At 46.8% G+C, this 24,202-nt stretch overlaps 1 protein-coding gene across 11 annotated transcripts in view; it reads right to left on the bottom strand.

Annotated features, from left to right (window-relative positions):
* GBF1 (golgi brefeldin A resistant guanine nucleotide exchange factor 1) overlaps positions 1–24,202 on the bottom strand; it is a 432,716-nt gene that overhangs the window by 122,668 nt on the left and 285,846 nt on the right. For all 11 annotated transcript variants that reach the window (XM_085882025.1, XM_085882027.1, XM_085882026.1 and 8 more), the window contains 6 exons: positions 23,328–23,572; positions 10,556–10,763; positions 10,063–10,298; positions 9,020–9,118; positions 6,614–6,808; positions 2,556–2,730 (listed from right to left, as the gene is read on the bottom strand). In XM_085882025.1, the coding sequence (XP_085738151.1) occupies positions 2,556–2,730; positions 6,614–6,808; positions 9,020–9,118; positions 10,063–10,298; positions 10,556–10,763; positions 23,328–23,572 (1,158 nt within the window). The remainder of the gene's footprint in view (positions 1–2,555; positions 2,731–6,613; positions 6,809–9,019; positions 9,119–10,062; positions 10,299–10,555; positions 10,764–23,327; positions 23,573–24,202) is intronic.

Raw genomic sequence — 24,202 nt, 5'->3', positions numbered from 1 at the left:
TGCATTGACTAAATTCACAATTTATACTTCTTCGACAGAGCCGTCCGAACCAGTGGTGTTGACCTGTATGCCTATGCCCTGACCTCTCTGATATACCGCTTCTTTGCAAAAAAAATGATGTCACTTTTGTTTGATAAATGTCTTTGAACTAGTTAGATCAACATTGATGAAACACATCGCAGCCTCTGGGCCATATTAGAAAGAGAAGCATTCATGGTGCGTATAATTGACCAGGACTTCTCCAGATATCCTGTTGACCTCTCTCTCGAGCGGATAGTCAATGCCAACGCTGTGTTGAGATAAACAGGACTGTCATCAGCGACAAACAGCTGCAGTTGCTACAATGGATACTCGCCGTCAGCAGGAGCAGAAAGCAATCGGCACAATCACAGAAATGGCTGGAATGAACCTGAAAGATGATGGAGCATATGAACAGAGGAGTTTTGACCTGTTCATATCACGAGATAAGGAGAACCTAACAAAGGTGAAGGAACACAGAGAACCACTGCAATCCATTCCAAAGAGAAGGAAAGGTCAAGCTCTACATCAGCCCCAGAAAATCTGCCAGTGACCCGGTCCAAAAAAAAGTTGGTTTGGACTCCTGAAATGGAAAAAGAACAACACATGCAATCCTTTGAAGAATGTCAAAAGATTCTGGGAGATTTGAACAAGCACAAGCTCACAAGAAACACGCTCAAGATATTCAGAGATGAATGTCATAGCAATAAGTGAACAGTAGATCTAATAACTGCTCAGCTGGCATGAACAAAATACTTCGTGGGCCACCTTACTGTGTTGGCTAAGTGTGGTCAATGGAAATTTACTGTTGCAGAGCTGCCATGAACCTGCCAGCAGCGCAAGATCTTGCCAGAAATGCGTTGCTACATCTTCAGTGTTTCTCTCGCAATCGCACTGAAATTGTATCTTGATACATATTGTCAATCATCAAGCGAGGACACCAAGACAATTCAAACAGTGGAGGGTGGGGAATGAGAAAGGAGGGGTCCAATGTGCCACATCCCTTGCAGGAATGGCCACAGAGCAGGAATGGTTCAACCTAGGAATTAGAAGAGAGTCTTACAAGAGAAGGGGATATAAGCCTCCACTCCTGCAACAATAACTTCAGCCATACACTCTGCAGAAACAGAGGCATCGCCCAAGGCGAGGCAGTAATCCTCCCAAGGAAAGTCCAAAAAGAATTTCTGCAAGCCAATCGAGTCAGCACTAAAAACGTAAAGTTTGTGGAATTAGCAGAGCAAGAGGTGAAAGAGAAAATACCACCACCAAACAATGAATGAGTTAGAAGGAAGATGCTCTTTTGGTAATTTTTTTTGCTAATTCAGTCATAAATTTTTTCATTTTATAAAAAAAGTATGAATTAAAATTTTCATTATTATTTTGCGGTTTGGGAGGGGGCTGGTGCATGCACAAGCACATGCATAAGTATAAAGCCTGGCGTTGGCTTAGTGGTTAGGTTGGCTGGCTTGGGATCTTCGGGTCATGAGTTCGAGCCTCGTTGGCCGCTGAATTAACACGAGGAGGGGTTAACTCAGCCTGTCATCCTTCCGAGGTCGGCGAAATGAGTACCAGTGTACTGTTATAGGGGCACAGCATTCGTGGCATCGGCATGCTCCAACAAAATGATAGCTACCTGGCAGCAAGAAGAAGACGACGCATAAGCACACCAAATATTGTCGCTCTTTAAGTTTAAGGCAACATTTATTCATGTTTGAGCAAAAATGTTTCCGCTGTCTTTGGAAACTTAAAACGGTGTGAACTTAGACAATAGGAATACTCATATAAGCAGTCATGTTTATCACAATCTGAAAGAGTGATTAATTATTAGTCCTCTCCCTGTTTCACCAGAGGGACTATAGGTTTGCTCTCCGTTTGGCCGACCCATGGTTTTTCAGACTTTTTTCCCATACCCTTTAATATATTCAACTGAAACTTGGTACATGGCTTTATTATGATAAGTTACAGAACATGATCGAATTTCGGGGTGTTTCGTCAATTTTTCACAGAGTTATGCCCTTTTTAAACTTAGAATATATATATATATATATATATATATATATATATATATATATATATATATATATCACATTGGTTGGGGACATATACTGCAAAGAAATTCTCGCTCATTTGATTTATCATACGAATAACTATTCTCAAGGCTTGGCTTTACCAAAGACTATCTTTTAGAACAATAAAATTCGGCTCACATGAAATCGCTTTTTAAAAATCTATTATTTTCTTAAAGCCCCAAATTTTGACTCAAAAAATGTAAAGCCCCCCCCCCCCCACCTCAAAAAGTTTACATCACCTTCACTCTAAAATCATGTTCATTCAACACTTATCCTGCTCTCTTCCTCTGTCCCAATAAAATTTTCATCAAAACAACACCTGTGTAATTATCATGATGTCATCGATTTAAGAGCGATGAACATGCAAAATTTAATTTCACCTTTATAATCTCAGCAACTGAGAAACACCGACACAACAAGAATAAAAACAAAAACAAAACAATGATATGCCATGCCATGCCATCGTACCTGAAAGGCACTTTCCAGCTTCTGCATTTTCCTGGCTTTCAACATTTGCAACAGCAACAGTATCCCTCATGCCATGTGACTGACAATGTGACTCAATGCCGTGCACGACAGTCAGGAGAGCCTCGAGTGAGAGCAAATGAGTTGTGAACAGTTGTCCAGTTACAGGAAAAGCATTCTGTAAAGAGAATGAAAATGCATGAATTGATTCATCCAATAGACATATTTCAAAACATACAAAAACTGTGTGTACTGGCACAAAAACCATGACTTCCAGTTAAATCCACAAATGCACTTTTTTTTCTTTGTAGCTAGACATAATAATAGTACAATAATACCCCAATTTATGTCTCCCCAATTTACAGTGTTGTCTGGTAATTTTATTCATTTTTAAATACATACGTGTCCTTGAAAATAACTGTCACTAACCAAAAAAGAGAGTAATATCAAAGGTAACTGGAAGGGCACTTGGTGGAGCGCATACCTCCGCCACGTAATGCCTCATCCACGAGAACATATTGCGCCCAATAATTTTTTGAAATATCATGCTGTGTATCGTTTTTGGCCCAATCTCTCAAATGGTAAAAAAAAAAATCACTTTAAAAATTCAATAATTGTCGTATCTGGATTTGGGTCTTCACCAAAATTGAATCAACTAGCTGTGGTCACACACCCAACCTGCCCACCAAGTTTCATCCAAATCCGTCCACAACTTTTATCGATATCGTGCTATATATCGGTTTCGCCCAATTTCTCAATGGTGAAAAATCACTTCAAAAATTATCAGATCCGGATCCGGATCCGGATTCGGATCTTCACCAAAATCCAATCAGTTCGTTCTTGTCACACACCCAACCAGCACACCAAATTTCATCCGGATCCATCCACAACTTTTTTAGATATCCTGCACACAGACAGACAGACAGACAAAGACAGAGAGGGGTGAAAACATAACCTCCTTCACCTTCGATGGCGGAGGTAATTAGAACGGCACTTGGGACAGTGCATACTTCCGCCAGGCTGAACAGTTTACATTTTCTATGCCACAGATAGGCCGGATCTAGATCCGGATCTTCACCAAGATCTAATCGGCTTGTTCTTGTCACCTACCCAACTCATCCACCAAGTTTTGTATCAAACCATCCACAACTTTTTGACATATCGTGCTATGTATTGTTTTTGGCCCCATCTCTCAATGGTAAAGAAGAATGTATTAAAAAAATTCTCATATCTGCATTCGGATATTCACCAAAATTGAATCAATCCTTTCTTGTCATCAACCCAACTTGTCCACCAAGTTTTGTGTGAATCCGTCCCTAACTTTTTGAAATATCATGCTATATATTGATTTTGGCCCCATCTCTCAATGGTGAAGAATCACTTTTAAAATTATTGGATCCGGATCCAGATCTTCACCAAAATCTAATCAATTCTCCCTTTTCGCACACCCAACTTGTCCACCAAGTTTTGCTGAATCCATGCACAACTTTTTAAGACGTCTTGTTCACAGACAGACAAAGAGGGGTGAAAACATAGCCTCCATCCACATTCGGTGGCGGAGGTAAAAAGCAAAACATAATACGTGCAGTAATGACGTACTTCTTATGAGAAAAATTTCTTTGATTTGTGCCGTTTAAATATTCGGCGCACTTTTCAGGAACACATCCCCGACGTAAACTGGGGTAGAACAGTATAGTAATATGAAAATATGAGCTCCTTTACAAGGAACTTCAGCACAGGAGGAGGCCATTAGGTCCACCAAACCTGTGCAACGATTGCCAAGCTATGGTTGCTTGTCCATGCTTTATCCTTTTTAATGCTGAGAGTGAAGCAAGGAAACAACACAAACAATTTTTAAAGACTTTGATATGACTCAGCAGGGGGTCGAACTGCCAACTTCCCAGACTCAGAGCAGACGTTCTAACCTCTACATCACTGAGTCTGATTACGTCATAAAAAGTTTTAAGGGGGGATGAGGAGAGGGGACTAGTGTTAGTCATTCTTCTACTTAGTTATTTTACTACTATTAGTTATTTTACTTTGATTTTTACACAAAAAAGAGCAGGGCACAAATGTGCAGAGAATAAGGATTTGCTGTGCTGGGAACTCAAAGCTGAGGCTAAGTTTGCTCTTACTTCTTTGTTTTAAATCAGTTGAGGAGAGCTTCATACAAATTGGTGATTGGTTGTGACTTTTTTCTGAAATAATTTTTTCCCGGCCGACGGGGGCTGCACATACAGACAGACAGACAGACAAACAAACAAACGGAGAAGAAGAAGAGAAAAAAAAACCACGAAGGAGCAATACTGTGAAACCTCTTTTTGAAGAAATCTCCTGAAAAACAACAACTATATTATATTTCATTCATGTTGACTCAATGTGAAAAGACATGCCATTATTTCATGCTTTGCACTATCCCGCAGAGCGACTGGCATGAGTCGCACGTGGCGATGTAGTTACAGTCATCCCCCGTTTATCGCAGGGGTTACGTTCCAAACCCCCCCGCGAGAAGTGAAAATCCGCGATGAATGGATGCCTCCCAAAAAAAAAATCGACTCGTCTGGTCTGGTCGGCTTGGCAGTGATCGGGTTCGAGGTGCCGGAGATCGACTCGTCTGGTCTGGTCGCTTTGGCAGTGATCAGGTTTGAGGTGCCGGAGATCGACTCGTCTGGTCTGGTCGGTTTGGCTGTGCTCGTCCAACCGCGGCAAACCTTTTTCCTTACCGAAGCATATATCGAGCACCTTAACCTTCCTCTGGCGCTTCGGTTCCTTGCCAGAAGCCTTAGAAGGAGCAGGGCGTTTGGGCGGCATCGTGGGGCTTCGAGAAAAAAAACGTAGAAAATATTCGAAGTTCACAAGCGAAACTTTGTCTCGTGCGTTGTGTGACTGGTCGAGCACAACGCGTTATAATTTATTGCTTAAATAATTTATATCTTATATATTATTACCGTGATGTACCGGGGGAATCCGCAGAAAAAATTAGCAAGGTTCCAAGGGAAAACCCGCGATGAACCGAGGGCGCGATAGGTGAACCGCGATATAGCGGGGGATTACTGTATACCTAAAGTGGAAACTCAAATGTGGGGAAATACTATAGTAGCAATCTGAACTGAAAATACAAACAAATAGAATGGGTGAATCATATATTTTAAACTTATAGCATTATAAATTTGAGTTTGAGAAGAAAAGTTTGGAGTGGAGCATTTCTAAAATATCATTGGCATTGCAGTTCATTACCCTCGCCGAAGGATTCGGAGAGGGTATTGCATTTGGGTCCGTTTGTTTGTCTGTCTGTTTGTTTGTTTGTCCGCATAGAACTTTCGTGTTTTTCTCTGCAACCGATTGTCGGATTGAGACAAAATTTTCACCATTGGTGCGACGACTCATGTAGAATGTTTTAGTGATAATTATGACGTCACAGGTCATGTGGTGTGGCAGCCATATTGGAAAAAAACTTTGGACCTCTGTATCCCTGAAATCGCACCAAGGAAAAAATTGAAACTTGGCACATTGCGAGTACTCCTCATGGGGAATGGGAGTGATTTTTATGACGCCATAGGTTGCCCTCGTTATGACGTCATAATTGCATATGTAGACCGCCACATCCAATCAGTATGAAGAATTTTGAGGGTCATCTCGTGATAAAATGGTCCACAGAAAAAAATTTAATGATGTTATCAGTCACGCGATTCGGCAGCCATATTGTTAAAAAACAAAAAAAAACCTTCAAAAATCTTCTCTGAAGTGGAGGCGAAACAGATCAAGGCAAAACTTTACACCTATGACCACCTATCGATGCGGAGCAAAAGGTTCACACGTGTGATGTTATTAGTCACATGATTTGGCAGCCATATTAGATTTACCCTAAAACCTATAAAATACACCACTCAAAAGAAGTCCTGGCAAGGGTTTGCAATCTCTGATTGCTCTTTTATTGTTATTATATAATTTACTTTTTGGCAATGTGCGATACTTTAGTTGGCTTTCAAATAAATCTACACGAGACAAAGTCATAGAAAGAAAAATAATGCAGCAATTCTTCGTAATGTTGTCTTTCTCACCTTAGACAAGAGCTTAGTGAGGTCCTCAAAGAGGTTGGAGCAGTAGAAGTCACAATCATAGTTGATGTAGAGCTCTGTAACCAAGCCAGGGACACGCCAAAGCTGCACCAAGGCCTCCAAGGCCATCTCCTTCATCTCATAAGGAATGCGGGGACTCTCAGAAGTGATCACATCAGTTAGTTTCTTCAAAAACATCTGCAAGATAACATTCCACAATCATAGATACAATGTTAGATGACTTGAATGGAAAGATGACATGGACAACAAGAAGCAGACCCTGGAAGATCTATTCCAGATGTGTTAGGTGATGGTTTCCCCAACCTTGAGAATGGTCTCTATGGTTTCCCCGATTCCCCTTACTTCTGGATGGCAGTGCAGAGTTAGTGCCTAGCCTCTGGCTCCATAACAATGAAATCCTGCTTAAATGTGGCCCACTTGCCAATCGAAGCACCTCCATTTCATCATTTTGAAGAGAGTATCGAAAGACCGACATTCTGGGAACAAGAACGAGAAGGAGGAGGCTTCACTGTAATTGGTTACTTTCAAGGTGTAATTTTCTGAACTTTAATTGAAGGCTTACTGGACTTGTAAGGCACATCCCATGAAGTTGATATGTTGTCCGAGTAGGTTGTGATGTTCTGGCTCGAAAATATCCCCTGCAGCACAACAACCTCTGGGTGGATGTTGGCAGCAAATATGCATGCGCCTACTCCTTCGAGTAGATCACCTTGAGATTGCCTCTACTCATCGTCACGTTGAAGTACCCCTTGGTCTGATACATTTGGAGAGCATGAGGGCGCATATCTGGGAAGTCTGAGTCTATTATTTGGAGGAGCCTGCCTCGGGTGAAGGCACTGAAAGCACTTGCTCCATACGTTGTGACTAGAACCTGCCATGGGTTTTCTTTGAGGTGATCACTCACCAGATATACCAGAATACGTGCTTCCTCCATCAATGGAAACTCCAAATATTGGAGAGAAGTTTGATGCAAAGGCTCCACACTTCTGTATAATTCGGCTTTAGCAGGGTGACCCCAGAAAACCAGAACCCACCTTTTGTCTAATATCTTACTGTCTTACCAATGACAATCGCTTGTTTTTTCAGGTGACTGAAGAAGAGTGAACCACGATATAGACTGTGAAAGTCGGTGATGATCCTTCCCTTTTTAAAGATGCTATGGCCAATTTGGCAAAAAACTTATTCTGTGTATGTTTTTCTTCAAACGGATTCCTATACCAAGACTCAAATTGAGTTTAAGCGTGAGTTTGGAATTTACACTGCACCCTCCAAGTCAAGGATATTTGCCTGGGTCAAACAATTCTGAGAAAAAGGCACTGTTGCAAATATCAACAGTAAAAATGCTGGAGGACCAACATATTTGGGACGTCTTCAACATGTAAGGTTTCCTAAGACCAATGACCTTGTTCATGATTCAGTGGGCAGAAGCCCAAATAAATCTCTCAGGCATTGGGGTCAAGACCTTTGAATTTCATATGAATTAGGGAGAAGAATTCTCATCCATGATGTGAAACTGTATCCATGCAGAATTCAGATTAAACAAAAACTGACTGCATCCCCATATGCATAAAAGAGTGACAAGATTGAGGAAAAGCCAAACTTCCTTGACAATGGTTTTCTGATGGGGCCCCATTTCCTTCTTTATGGGCATGTCCACTCCAAGAAATACATCTACTGGTAATCGACACCACCGATCTAGTGCTCGAGCGACCTCTCCACTCAGAAAAATGCACTGCCTGGGTCGCAATCAGTAAGCATGGAATCTTTGGCCCTTTGTGGTTTGAGGACGACAGGCTAGGCATCGACTGTTAATACAAAACGCTCCATCCCAGTTCTTGAGAAGTTTCGGAGGGCACTGGGTAGTCACAGGGGGGATTATGAGAGAGGAACAATGGTTTCAACTGGATGTAGCCACTCCCCACACTTCATATGATTTACTGAACTGGCTGGCTCAACACGCACTTTGGTGAAAGAGTCAACAGTCGAAGACTTCTTGTTGAATGGGCCTCACCAGATTTCTATCTTTGGGACTATATGCAGGACAATGTCTACAGAGGAAGGCCACAGTCCATTGAAGAACTCAATACAACAATTATCAATAAATTCGCTCAATTGCTACAGCAGAATGCGTCAGAGTGATCAACCATTTTGCCCGTCGAATCTAAGTGTGCTTGCAGCAGCTGTGGCAAACATTTGGAGAATGTCATTTATGTACAGTCAATCCTGGCCTATTCAAAGTAATCTGTGCCAAAAGTTGTGCCATTTGAGTGATAAATGAGGATTTTATGTGAAATAGAATGGGTTCTGTTTTATGGGGGTCACCCTGGTATTTTAAAATAACACCAATGTTTGAGAAAGCTTTGATTTTGAACGTTATCCATCCTTTACCTCCAATTGCAGCTTGAGATGTTCACGTATGCTCTCAAAAAGGAAAAAGCACAGCCTCAGAGAAGCAGCATACAATGGCAAATGCTCCATTCCAAGAAGCTGTCAAAAAGATACATCGACAATATTCATCACACGCCACAAAAATTACCCAGAGTAATTTAATCATTGTTCGATCTTTTATCATCCGGAAAATTTAAGTCTTCAGGAGTACAATGTGAATCCTCCAGTCTTAAAAGAAAAAAACATCGAACAATGCACCGCCGGTCATTTGGCTCAACGTGCCTTTCATATTGTTCTAGGTCGATTGTACAAGCTATTCACACAGTATTTGTTTCCCCGTAGATTTTTGTGTCGCTCAAGCTTGGCTTGTTTGGTTCGGTCCAACCACCTCTTGCTGCACACCCACCTCATGCAGCGATCAGCAAAGTTTCTGGTATTTTATTTTTAATTTCTGTGATTTATTTTAAACATCATCATGAATATTTCATCACAACACTGTCAAGTTTCCATTAAATATTTGCTTTAAAAAAGCTTTGCTGCATTCTTTAAAATTGTTACATCTTGGGGCCGAAGTTTCTGTAAGAACGCATATCCAATTATATAATGGAAGTCAATGGGAAAGTAGGGTCGCTATATATATATATATATATATATATATATATATATATATATATATATATATATATATATATATATATATATATATACACATTTCAAGAACGTATCTACTCCGTAAACTGAGGGATGGGTGGATGTCACATAAAGGGCAATAACGGACAAATGCGTATATAAATATAATACCATGAAAAGAACAATAAATATATCAACAAATTATTACATTTGAAACTGGATTAACAATGCATCAATATGCAATTACTCAGAAGGAAGATAGGACACCAATGATTCACTGTTATCCCAGCTCATGACACACCAAGTTATCTGTGGAAGCATATATCAACACAGCTTTGAAAATGGTGCTCTGATTTGTGGAAGCACCTAATTAGGTTTTATTGTGTAAATGAATAAAGAAACAAAAAAAAAACCTGGAAAAGATGTCGGCAGAGGTCGTCTTTGACAAGCATGAGGAGTGAAGGAAACCGTGCGACATGGTTATGGGCTGTCTCCATGGCAACAGTTAATAGCTGCAAACCCATGTGTATCATGTGCTCAGAGTTGTGCCTATCAGAGCTGTGTCGGTCCAATGGGTTTGAGAGGGAAACGAGGAAACGAAACAACTCCCGAATGCATGGAAGGCCATAAGGTACAGGCATAACATTACCTGTGAGGGAGAAACAGCATGAAGAGAAAAAAAATGGGGGAAAAAAACATCACAGGTTCACATCATGGCAGAAAACGAAAAACTTTTCAGTTCAGCTCTAAATCATACTGCTCTACTCGGTCATAGGGTTTAGCAAGCGGAACCTAACAAATGTACAGCCTTGAGAATAAATTTAAAAAAAAAAATTAAAAAATGTACATATATATATATATATATATATTTCGAACACACACTCAAACACATTCATACAAACAGACCTTCCTTGTTGAAAGCAGACTTAGTGTAGTTGGTAAAGCGAACTCCCCGTGGGTTCACATAATCTGTGTCTTGGTTTTCAGGTACTGTAAGGGACTCTTCATTCGAGTCACGGTCTTCCATGACCCCGAGCATTGACTCTTGAGACACAGAATGGTTTGGTGAATCATAGTCAGGTAGAGTCAGATGGCCTGGTGTGTCTGAGTGCAACTGGGAGAAAGGGCAAGAAATGCAATATTTAATACTTCCGCGCGTCTTGTAATCAACAATTCACAAAATTTGTTACATAATTCTATGGATGTAAAACCTTCAAACGTGTGTGATGTGTCCATGCGTTTTTGTTTGACTGTTCCCTTTTACCCCTAGTCAATCTGTAAGTCTGCTGCCATCTCTTGCTTCGCTCCTCCACGAGAGACTGCTGCATTAAAAAAATTTCAATAACCCACAACCTCTTGAAAAGTAATATGTCAACCTTGTTGGCCCAGCATCATGACAGAAGTTAAAAAGAACAAAAACCTTGTAAGATGTTCTTCCATAGCATCATGTGTAAAAACAGTGTAACCTGACAAATGCATAACCTGGGTATAAGATCAACAAATGAGCAAAGGAGTGACACACAAATCCTGTTTGGAAATTACGAAAAATAAAAAAAATAAAAAAATAAACTGAATTTTCTAACTCGATCTCATCTATTTCCGACGAGGTTAATTTACTGTCAATCTCAAATACAACAAAAAAATAAAAAAAAAAGGAACTGATCTCAATGACATCAAAATATAAAGCATGTGAAAACATAAAGAAAGACTTTCTCAACTGTTCAGTGCTTTAGCCCTTGTAATTATCTCAGCCAGTTGGCTCTTCAGTGTGAACAGGGTAGCTCAGAGGTAGCAAATTTTGTTATGAGTTTTCTATTGATTTCCAACCCAACAATAAACTATCATCCTGGGTGCTTCATCAGCAGGACAGCAGATGAAGACAATTGCTGTCCTTGATCCTTTGGGATGTTAAAGGCAGCTGCTTTATACAGAATGTAAGCACTCAAGTGGACATTGAAAATAATATGGTATATTTAAAAAAAAACAACAACATCTAATGAGAAAGCCATCGTGTGCTGGGAGTCAGCCTCCATGTGTTTGGAGCCTGAGACCACAAGTTAATTTTTAAATTCTTGCCGTCATTCACACAGTACCTATGTATGTATGTTTGTATGTTTGTGTATATATATATATATATATATATATATATATATATATATATATATATATATATATATATATATATATATATAGTTACAGCTGTGGAAATTCGCAGACCAACATAAAGGACCTTAGATCAGTGATGACGATAAGTAATTGTGTAGTTAGATTTCCCCACCGTTGTTTTGAGGGAATTTCCGTGTTCACAGGGCTGTGATCCTTTGAGTTGGCCGTTTTTCTTTTGCTGTCCTTATTTTGGACCAATCATTCCCCAACAATCAAATCGCCACCACCATCATTCCCAAACAACTACAACTCAAACACCAACACCTTCGCCTCTTTACGTCCACCACTCCACCCCGCAAACATCGCTTCACCGCCATTCTCAAACGACGCCCGCCAGCAACCAAATCGCCACCACCAACATCCTTCCCAAACCACCGCAGCAAACTCCCACCACCTCCGCCTTTCTTCCACACGTCGTACCATAGGTTGTGAATGGGTTCCTTTCGCCTCAAAAAGCGGATCAGGAATGATTCACGCCCACTTTTCATCCATCCAATGACTGAGCATCAGGTGGTGTAGCCCCGCCTCCGAACCCGCTGTGATCCAGAAATTTGCATATACGCTCCTCCCTCGGCCTATATAAGCGCGAGCACGGCGCAGCTCACAGCAGTCAAGTGTGTCGGTCGCGGCAGTCAAGTGTGTCGGTCGCGGCAGTCAAATCAGGAGATGGAGCTCGATGCCGACGGGAAAGGCAGACAGGGAGCGCCGGAGAGAGCTCGCCGGCCACGCCAGGAGCACGAAGCCAGGCGCAGCTACACTGACATCGCGGCTTGCCCGCCATCGCGTCACGAGGGCGCGGGTAAGACCCTTCGGTCTCGTGAACCTGGCCGCTCATCCAGATTCCAAGCACATTTGGTCCACGAACCTGTCTGCCACCCTTGCCTTTGAAGGTGGCTTTTTCCTTTGCTTTTGTGTAAATGCATGTGGTGGCGCCGTCTTATAAGTAGAATTGTCTAAGTGTGCGTGCGAATAAAGACTTGATTCGGTTGTAATTTTTGCTTTCATTGCTTTCACTGTATACGTGCCTGAATTACTGCATGGCTGTAAATACGTGCTTGTCTGAGTGTGCAATAAATGTGCTTGTTGAACTGTTCCCTGTTTCGTTGTGTCCTTTCCTTTGTTTGAAAGTTCCATCTTGCATCACGGAAGGAATTGGTAGAAGGGCGTAAGCACCCGGTAAATAATCACGTCCGTCGGGGCCGGCAATTACACCGCTCGGTTATCACTCAAGCACGGAACGGACCGTTTAAGCGGTTCGTGTCCTAGGCCGGCCAGCGGCGAGGTACGATCGCCCGGTTAACTACTCGCGCAGGTACTTAGGTAGGTCGAGTTTGGCGAACAACCCTATCCTGCGCGGGTGGCCGATTGGCACGATTGTGGTGTGGTCGAAAGACCCACCCGTGACTAGCTCCTGGCGGTAGTTCCAAGGAGGGTCACGACTGAATTGTCCGTTCCGGCGGGCGACGCGGTCACGATTCGAGTTACGTGGCCGATTGCACGCCGGGCGGGCCGAAATTCGTAACAATATATATCAAATCATCATCCTCATTCATATGTATAGATATAAATACATATATATATATATATATTCATATGTATAGATATAATATATATATATATATATATATGTATATATATATTCATATATATATATATATATATATATATATATATATATATATATATATATATATATATATATATATATAATGACTTGGGGGTTAATGAGAGTTTAATTATAAATTATGCCTGGTGCAGGCTTAATGGTTAGGGTGGTGGACTTGGGATCCTGGGGTCCTGAGTTCAAATGCTGCTCGTCCATTGAGTTAACACCAGGTGGGGTTGAGCAAGCCTGTCATCCTTCTGAGATCGGTAAAACGAGTACAAGCTTCCTGGGATGATTGAGCCATTGGAGTATCCTGCGTCGGAGTGGCAACCCATCTAGGATTGTGCCCAATAGCCCAAGAGACTGCTTTGGCAGCACCGGCGCTCTGTACAGAGTATGGTCCCAATGGATGGATGGATGGATACCTTTATGAATGTTTAGTGGAAGTGTTTATTACCCCTACGAGCAACAATCAGAATCGGATGTTTGGGTAGTTCCTTGTCACCCGGGACTCTCATGTCAGTCTCTAGTTCCTCTTTTCCTATCGTGTTTCACTCTCAAATCACTCCAATTGTCCTTTCACCCCATACAACTGCATTTAAATCTGGCATGTCAATGTGAGGTACTGCGAATCCTCCTTTCAATACCACATTGGTCTGTTCCCCCCTCTGCCTTTCTCAATCCACCAATAAATCCCCTTCACCCCATCTGTCTTACCTTCAACCCTGCAGACAGTCAGTCATCCCTTGGTCCGTCTGCATCCCTCTCCATTGCTATTCCATCCGCACATTATTTTATTGGATGCATTCGGTCCTTCTGTTGTCATGAATCCTTGGAACTGATCAGATTTCCTTCACGGGTACACTCATTGTATTGCTCAGCAGTAACCCGAATGTGTGCTGAGGGCACGAAACTCGGTTAATTTCGTCACCTCCTCAGGTGAACGCAGTTCGACAGATAACCGTTAGAGTTGACGAGGTTAATTGACATTCGTGCTTGCTTAGCAACCCACCAGACCGCAGAGTTATCCTTGGCTGGTGGCCTCAGGACCAGCAGTTCGGAAGGATCCAAGGGCTTTCCCTCGTGGTGAGCCCCGAACCGCAGGCCACAACAAAATGCGTGCAATTCTGCCCGAAGGCCATTAAGCACATGATCAAATAGATACACACTCCAGTCTACAGTCAGAATGCATGGTCATATGAATGCAGACATCCAAGCCCATAGGGCCAGAATGCATGGTCGTTCCATGAACATTTGGGGACTTACTGGCCATCATCAGACGGAGTGGGTTCCTTCAAAAACTTGAGCTGGGAACTGTCCCCTGTGGTCTGATATCAGATACAGTAATACCTCTTTCCTGTTATGGTGATCATGAACCCTTGTAAACACCAGCAGCTGCTGCAACCTCTTATGTCTGTATGCATGTATGCATGTATGTATGTATGTATGTATGTATGTATGTATGTATGTATGTATGTATGCATGTATGTATGTATGTATGTATGTATGTATGCATGTATGTATTGTTGCGGATTCGCGCCCGCCGGCGTGCGGACGGCCACGTAACTCGAATCGCGGCACGTCGCCCACCGGACGGACAATCCCGTCGTGACCCTCTCGGACTAACGCCGGGAACTAGTCACGGGTGGGCCTTTCGGCCTCACCACGATCATGCCAATCGGCCCCCCGCGTGGGATAGGGTTGCTCGCCAAATTCGACCTACCTAAGTACCCACACGGAGGGTAGACCGGGCGATCGCACCTCGCCGCAGGTCGACTTCGGACACGGGCCACTTTAAGCGACCCGTTCCGTACTATCGGGATAACCGAGCGGTGTTATCGTCAACCCCGACGGTTCGATTAATTATCGGGCGCTTTAGCCCACGACCAACCCTTTACGTGAAGTAAGATGGAGATTCAATAAAGGAACAGACGAAGCGAAACGGGAAAAACAGTTCAACATAAAGCACATTTATTTCGCGATGGCACACGGATAGCACACATATACAATTATACACCAAAAGCAAATGTAAAAGAAGAAGAAACACACAATAATGCACAAAAAGCAAATGTAAAAGCAAAACACAATGCAGATCTACCACCGACTACCGAGCACACGGCAACACTTATACAGTTTTACTTCACAGACGGCGCCGACAACACATATACTCAAAGCAAAAGAAAAAGGGACCACCCTCCACTATGAGGGGCAGACGGGCCCGGGGCCGAGACCGCGTCGAGCCTACCCGTCTGGTGATGAGCCGCAAAATGGCGGTGGCGCCCCGACTCCGCGGGCCTCGCGGACAGTGTCTGGAATGGGGTGGGAACGGGGCCCCCTTCTCGCACTATCTCAGCGCGGGGGGGGAAACAGGAGGGGGTTGTTGATGCTCGGGGGGATGAGGATATCTCGCTGGTTCGGGTCCCGCGACGAGCGTCTCCACCGCGACCTCGATCGCGTTATCGGCCTCCCCTCTCCGCAGCTCCTCGACTCTGACACGAGCGCCCCCTCGACTGCCTTCGCCGCCGCCACCTCTCCAAGTCTCCCACTCTCCACAGCTCCGTCCAACTGCTTTCTCCGACTCTTCTCTTGACTGACTCTTCCCAACTTCACTGCCTTTTTGGCGAGCGAACGTGGCCCTTTATAGCCCCCGTGGCTTCGCTCCTTCACCTTCGACCCTTTACCTCTGGCTGGCTCCCCATTGGACAGAAGAAAAGTGGGCGTGAATGCTTTTTGATCCGCGAATCTGCATATAGCGATATTACTCCGACGCACCTGGAGGTGGGGCCAAATCGCCCCATGCTCGCTGATAGGACGGAACAGAAGTGGGCGCGAGTCGTTTTTGATCCGATTTCTTCGGAAAGGCTGGTGTTTCTGCACCCGCTGCTCGGTGCGCGCCCTGCACGAGTCCAGTATCGGTGCCCACAAGCGGCGTGGGAATGGTGGTGATGCGATGGTTGCGAGGGCGAGTTGTGACGGTAAAGGTCGTGGCTGTTGGCGTGGTTGTTGTTGTGAAACGGCGTTGCGGCTGGTGGTTGTTGTGTGATGGCTGTTGAGACCTGGTTGGTGGTGGTAGTAATGGTAATAATGGCGGCTGGTCCAAAATAAAGATAGTAAAAGAAAAACGTCTATCTAGAGGGGTCGCAGCCCGAATGAATGACATTTATTCCCTCTAAACAACGGGTTTGGGCCTAACTACACATATACTTACAGAGATATCTCACCTAAGGGACCTGAATGGTGGTTTGCGAATTTCGTCAACTACAACACTACCCCCTCCCCTTTTTAAAGACTCGTCACGAGTCGTCAAATTTTCGTGTGCCATCATGTGTAGTTTTCCCCTGGTACATTTTACCTACGGATCCCTGAGTGCGACATTCATGGTATTCGTGTCCCCAAAATAAATAACCTGAGGGCTGAGTAACTACCTAAACAAACCCACTCACACGGACGACTGAAATAAAATTGCCGGCGCTAAGACAGACATGCCGGGGGCGCACTCATATTTACAGTACATCTTAACCTTAACTTACTAATTTTACACTAAACCATGGCCCAGGATCAATGAACTCTGCAAAAAGAAAGCAGTTAGCAGGGAGCCAGGCTGCCCGCATGCAGTCTCTGGCTCAAACAATGCAGGTGACAGGGAACGTGGCCGGCTGCTCACTCGCAGTCCAAGGCCTTCCCTTTTGAACTGAACGCAGTGAACCACAACGGTGCATGGGCTGCACAAACGCAGTCTCCGTGCCAGCTCAAGTGGCACACGCAATGAACACAACGAATGGATGGATGAATGGATGGACGCAAACACGGTGCACGGGCCGCCACTGCAGGCCCGTGTTGTAGCTGCCAACAGGGCAGTTCTCGCAGCTTGCAAACTGTTGCCTTGCGGATCCTGGCGCACATGGCAATGAACAGGGGGGGCAAAGCAAAAATTGAACGGGGCTGGTGAACAGGGGCAGTGGGCATGGCATGGCAAAGGCGAGCAGGCAACACAGCCTGCAGAATAAGGCCGCTGCAGGCAAAAACAGCCGGCAGACGATCTGGCCGGCACAGGCCTTGAAGCACAGCAGCTGCAGACAATCCGACCGGCACAGGCCTTGCAGCACAGCAGCTGCAGACGATCCAGCCGGCACAGGCCTTGCAGCAAAACAACAGCTGCCGATGAAGTGGGCCGGCCTTTGCCTTGCAGCAACGCAGCCAGCAGATGAAGCTGGCCAGCCCAGGCCTTGAAGCAAAACACGGCCAGCCGATGAAGTTGCCCGGCACAGGCCTTGCAGCAAAACAACAGCTGCCGATGAAGTGGGCGGCACAGGCCTTGAAGCAAAACACGGCCAGCCGATGAAGTTGGCCAGCCTTTGCCGTTCAGTGGAGGTTGGTGGAGGGAGTGCAGTGGTGCTGGCCACTCGGAAGGCGGGCTCGGACCTACCCTACGGTCTCCCTCCCAACCTATCGCCTTTGCCTGTCACTGTCGATACCCACTCCCTTAATTTGTCAAACCCCAATTTAGCCCCAACTTATTTTTTTGTTTTTACTTCCCCACTATAAATCGTCCCCTAACCCCCTTTATCGTCTTTGTTCGGCTAACCTATCCTGTCACCTAGCCTACTCCCAACCCCTACGTTCCCTTCCCGGAGGGGAATAAGGGAGAGCTAGCGTCCTGTGTCGAGGCCCAACAAAGCCTCAGGATGGCCTCCCCAGAGTTCAGCGATCTATAACCAAAGTGGGTCCAGCGGCCCACAACGAGAGCGAGGGGATGGATGGTGCGGAGGGGTACACTTCCTCTCTACCCTAACCATTTAACTGTTAAACTACCCCGGGGCTTTCAACAAGCGCCTCGCGCTTAAACTATTGGTTCTAACAACCCAGATTCCCGTCGCCTGTGTTGGTGTCCTCACAATTTCGGGCCTCGCCCCCCAATTTTCTCTCCGTGCCCTCACACGGTCTCATGGCTGGGACACGTGGCTCCCTTTGGCAGGCACGACCCTCTGCCGATTCTCCGACGATAGCACCCCCGGGCACTACACTGCCTCCGAGCCTACCAGCTCCCTAACACCGGGGAGTGCCCCCCGTGGCACCTCCCCTGAAACGCACACGTGGCAGGCTGGCTTCCCAGGCCCCTTTCTGAGGGTCACCCGTGCCCACAACACTGCCCACGCGGCTAATGGCGCCCCGGGCCCCCGCACCAAGCAGGCGCACCCGTGCCCACTACGCTATCCCGGCCCCCCATGGGCCCTTGGCCTACCACGGCCGACTAGCCTGGTGCCCGGGGTACCCACTCAGCGATACTCACCCTTCGCCACCACGCTCCCAGCCTGTCAACAGGGCTCCTGCACCCCTCCAAACGGGTTTCGAGCCGACTTCCACACCAACAACAAAACGACTTCCATATTTGTTAATTTGACTCACCCACTAACTCAGTCTACACTGACCCCGGGGTCCCTTGGGCGGGAGTCACTCCTCCCCCCAATCACTCATCGCACCATGCATTCCCCATTCGCTCCACTCACACAGACCCGCTGGCCTCACTCATTCATCATGTACTCACCTCACAACTCTTCAACACACACACCGCTGAACTCTGCCATCCTTCTAACTACATCCCCTAACTAACTCGTGCTCCCACGTCGTCCCTTAAACTAGTAGCACGTTCCTTTTAACACTACGTAGCTAAACTACGTCCCCTCTACACATTCACAAGTCTGTCACTGTCTCCAAATCTCTAAAATAACTTTCCCAACCTAAATCTCGCTACAATCCCTCTAACTAATCCATTCCACGGACTCCATGAGGACTTACCCCTGCCCCATGAAGTCGGTCTAGCTAAGCTAACCCTTCCCCCTAACTAGTTTCCATCCTGTGCCCTGTTAAGGGGGTCTTCCACCCCTTGCCCAGGAATCCTGTGCACCCGAAAGTGAGGCTTGCTTCTCTTTTTTTTTTTTTTTTTTCCCACATGCGCAGCACCAGCGCGGCAACTCACAGCTCGCGCACTTTGCACCTGCCCGTGACGTCATGCAGCTGCACGTGTACCTCGTCCCTCCTTGGACGGTACCATCCGGCAGGGATACCCCTCCTGCCGGATTCCAACCCCACGTGCAGCCATGACGTCACCGTGCGCATAAAAAAAAAAAACACAAGCCCCACGTCTCGAGGGGTTCCCCACGCGAACACATGTGCTTTGCCCGTTGGGGCTTAACACACACGATCACGTGGAGAACCCGTCCGGTCCAAATCCGAAATCCTGCCTAAACTTTGTCCGTCCGCGGGATCGGCAAATCCACCGCATGCGTTTCCGGACCGGGACTTCACTCTCGCAAGCGAGCACGTGGGGGCCTCGTGCGTTGCACAGCACGGACCTCGTGCTCACTGCTGGGTGAACCCGGCACGGTCCCCGAAACAACTACAGCTGCTAATCGGCTTTCTTTCCTCACATGTCGCCGTCGTCGCCATTCAACACACGCACTCCCGCGTGTTACGACGCTAACACACCTCACCATTAAACTCACACCGGGAGACGCGGCTGCATGTTCACACATGCCCACCGACATCTCCCTTACATACCGCTCTCTCACACACACGGTCTCCCTTGCACTCGGCCGTTCACTCACGCATGCCATCTCCCTCGCACACGCGGCTCCACTCACTCGCGGCCTTTCACTCACTCGTGCCATTTCCCTCACACAAACCACACCACTCACACACGCGGGGGCACTCGCCCGCGGTGCCTCACTCATACACGCGGGGGAACTCATCCGCGGTGCCTCACTCACACACGCGGGGGCACTCATCTGCGGTGCCTCACTCACACACGCGGGGGCACTCATCCGCGGTGCCTCATCCACACACGGCGTGCTGGGAAGCACACACTCCGGCACACTCGCCACCACACCACTCACACACGGGGCCGCTTCCACACACGGGGACGCACTCACACCTTGCACCACACACACCGGGACAACCACACTGGGGATTCGTGTCCCCACAAGGGTCTCCGGGGCCTCTATACCCCCCAAGCTCTCCGTGCACCTGTCCACAGCACCCGTCCCCTCAACCTCGCAAAGCACGACCGAACTCACCTGGTCGTGACTCGCCTCAAGGGGGCATACTCCCTCCCCTCGTTCCTGGAGGAGGCCACCCAACTGCTCGCACCGGGTCTCTACCCAGTCCGCGAGCTCACCCCCATTATCCTCCACTACCTCCGTGTGTGCGTCACTTACCCCATCTTCATCGTGTAGTCTTCCCTCTATCGTTCCCATCTCCCATGTCTCTGCCAACTCAGTCACCTCTTCACCCTTTACCTCCCTTGTCTCAACTATTATTTCCGTCTCTTCCCTTATCTCCCTCGTGCACGTCTCCGTCACCCCAATTCGTTTGTCCCTCTCGGTTACCGTCACTTTTTCCGTCACGACCCTCGCCCAACACGTCCCCCGAATTATTTTTTTCTTACCCGCCTCCACCGCGGGCCCGACAGCCGTTGCACTCCCTCCCACTCACTCCCGCCTGCAGGCTTCGGCCCATGTTCTGCGTCTCACCCCGCAGCTTTTTCGTTTCTTCCTTCATTTGCTGTGTATTCGCATCCATCTTTTCGTTCATGCCTTTTATTTTGTTTGTGAATGTATCCATCTTTTCGTTCATTTGTTGTGTATTCGCATCCATCCTCGCTGTCATTGCCGCCAGCATGGCGCATAGCTGGGCCATGTCGGGTGCGCTTGGGTGAGCCGTTTCGGCAAGGACCGGGGGGTTCTGGCGGAGAGGGGGAGGGGAGGTGTCATACACCGCGGCCGCCGCCGCACCTATTTCGGGCTCTGGGTTCAGTTGGGGGAGTTCGTGTTCCTGCACAACCAACATTTCCTGCTCGGGGTTTTCATCCTGGACCATGGATTCTACATCCATTTCTAATACCCCCGGCTCCCGCTCGCCTTGAGACGCCATCTTATTTCTCGTAAAGGGTTAATTTAACTCGCTCGTAATTTGGAGGGAATCGGGGGTCGCTTCTCTCACCCCTGGGAAGATTCCCGTGAATTTAGCTGGAGACAGGAGAGCCCGTTTTCCCGTTCTCCGATACCAGTGCCGCGAGGAGGGCGATGAGTTTGTATCTCACGACCTGACACCAGTGTTGGGGATTCGCGCCCGCCGGCGTGCGGACGGCCACGTAACTCGAATCGCGGCACGTCGCCCACCGGACGGACAATCCCGTCGTGACCCTCTCGGACTAACGCCGGGAAATAGTCACGGGTGGGCCTTTCGGCCTCACCACGATCGTGCCAATCGACCCCCCGCGTGGGATAGGGTTGCTCGCCAAATTCGACCTACCTAAGTACCCACACGGAGGGTAGACCGGGCGATCGCACCTCGCCGCAGGTCGACTTCGGACACGGGCCACTTTAAGCGACCCGTTCCGTACTATCGGGATAACCGAGCGGTGTTATCGTCAACCGCGATGGTTCGATTAATTATCGGGCGTTTTAGCCCACGACCAACCCTTTACGTGAAGTAAGATGGAGATTCAATAAAGGAACAGACGAAGCGAAACGGGAAAAACAGTTCAACATAAAGCACATTTATTTCGCGATGGCACACGGATAGCACACATATACAATTATACACCAAAAGCAAATGTAAAAGAAGAAGAAACACACAGTAATGCACAAAAAGCAAATGTAAAAGCAAAACACAATGCAGATCTACCAACGACTACCGAGCACACGGCAACACTTATACAGTTTTACTTCACAGACGGCGCCGACAACACATATACTCAAAGCAAAAGAAAAAGGGACCACCCTCCACTATGAGGGGCAGACGGGCCCGGGGCCGAGACCGCGTCGAGCCTACCCGTCTGGTGATGAGCCGCAAAATGGCGGTGGCGCCCCGACTCCGCGGGCCCCGCGGACAGTGTCTGGAATGGGGTGGGAACGGGGCCCCCTTCTCGCACTATCTCAGCGCGGGGGGAAACAGGAGGGGGTTGTTGATGCTCGGGGGGATGAGGATATCTCGCAGGTTCGGGTCCCGCGACGAGCGTCTCCACCGCGACCTCGGTCGCGTTATCGGCCTCCCCTCTCCGCAGCTCCTCGACTCTGACACGAGCGCCCCCTCGACTGCCTTCGCCGCCGCCGCCACCTCTCCAACTCTTCCACTCTCCACAGCTCCGTCCAACTGCTTTCTCCGACTCTTCTCTTGACTGACTCTTCCCAACTTCACTGCCTTTTTGGCGAGCAAACGCGGCCCTTTATAGCCCCCGTGGCTTCGCTCCTTCACCTTCGACCCTTTACCTCTGGCTGGCTCCCCATTGGACAGAAGAAAAGTGGGCGTGAATGCTTTTTGATCCGCGAATCTGCATATAGCGATATTACTCCGACGCACCTGGAGGCGGGGCCAAATCGCCCCATGCTCGCTGATAGGACGGAACAGAAGTGGGCGTGAGTCGTTTTTGATCCGATTTCTTTGGAAAGGCTGGTGTTTCTGCACCCGCTGCTCGGTGCGCGCCCTGCACGAGTCCAGTATCGGTGCCCACAAGCGGCGCGGGAATGGTGGTGATGCGATGGTTGCGAGGGCGAGTTGTGACGGTAAAGGTCGTGGCTGTTGGCGTTGTTGTTGTTGTTGTAAAGCGGCGTTGCGGCTGGTGGTTGTTGTGTGATGGCTGTTGAGACCTGGTTGGTGGTGGTAGTAATGGTAGTAATGGCGGCTGGTCCAAAATAAAGATAGTAAAAGAAAAACGGCTATCTAGAGGGGTCGCAGCCCGAATGAATGACATTTATTCCCTCTAAACAACGGGTTTGGGCCTAACTACACATATACTTACAGAGATATCTCACCTAAGGGACCTGAATGGTGGTTTGCGAATTTCGTCACCCACAACAGTATGTATGTTTGCATCACATCATGAGCAATATCAAATGTTCTTCTTACCTCTTCTGTTTCCTGCAGTGCCACAGATTTGCAGGGATGCATTTCCTGAGCCATGGTTAAGTTTGCATCTGCTTGATCAGGAAAGGGCAAGCGATTGTCAATATTGTCTACAGAGTCCAGAGGAGCTTCTGGTGCTGAAACTGTGGGAAGTCGTTGCTCTTGGCTGCTGTCAGGGCACACAGCCATGCTGACAGGGTCCAAGTGTTGTCCATTGGCAGTCGTCTTCATGTCGGGAGCTGGTCGCCCTACAAAACAGCAGGAAAACAAAATTTTGTTAATCTTTTTGTGTTTTATCATGAAGATGTTTTGCTCTTGAACTTTGGTCAGAGGCTGAGGGAAGTGCTGTGTTTATATTTTAGAAGCAGTGAGAGACCACACCAAAAGTGATAAATAGAAGGTCACAAAAGCTGCCAACAGTTCTGCAGGGGGATGAAGTAAACCATGATCTTGGGCCTACTTGTAGGAAATGTGAATGATCCTCAGTAGCTTAGATTCAATAACATGCAGTTGCATTTAACAAGATGGTGGGTGAAGCCTCAACCCCCCAGTAAAGCATACACAAATTAAATGTATGAAGACTTTGTAAGCTGTGAGAAGCAAAGGAGTGTTGAGGAATTATTTGGCATGACATAGAATGACAAGAAAAGACTCCTTAAGGTTGCTCACTTTGTGATGTGGACTTAACAAATAAAGGTTGTGGCAAGTAGTGACACAAAAATATTTCAGAAAAATAACTTTAAAACATGGTGAAGTTCATAGTGTAATAGAAGATAGTGGGCCGAAGGTGTCAAGAGGAACATGTTTAAGGGGAGGTGAAAATAGTTGTAAATGGTGGGGTGGGGGTGAGGAACAAATATTTGTGGTACTTTTGTCAT

The sequence above is a fragment of the Eptatretus burgeri genome, chromosome 5 (assembly GCF_056783735.1).
Source record: "Eptatretus burgeri isolate ZD-2024b chromosome 5, Ebu_testis_v1, whole genome shotgun sequence".
Classification (NCBI taxonomy): domain Eukaryota; kingdom Metazoa; phylum Chordata; class Myxini; order Myxiniformes; family Myxinidae; genus Eptatretus; species Eptatretus burgeri.
This window is presented reverse-complemented; position numbering and strand designations above follow the sequence as displayed.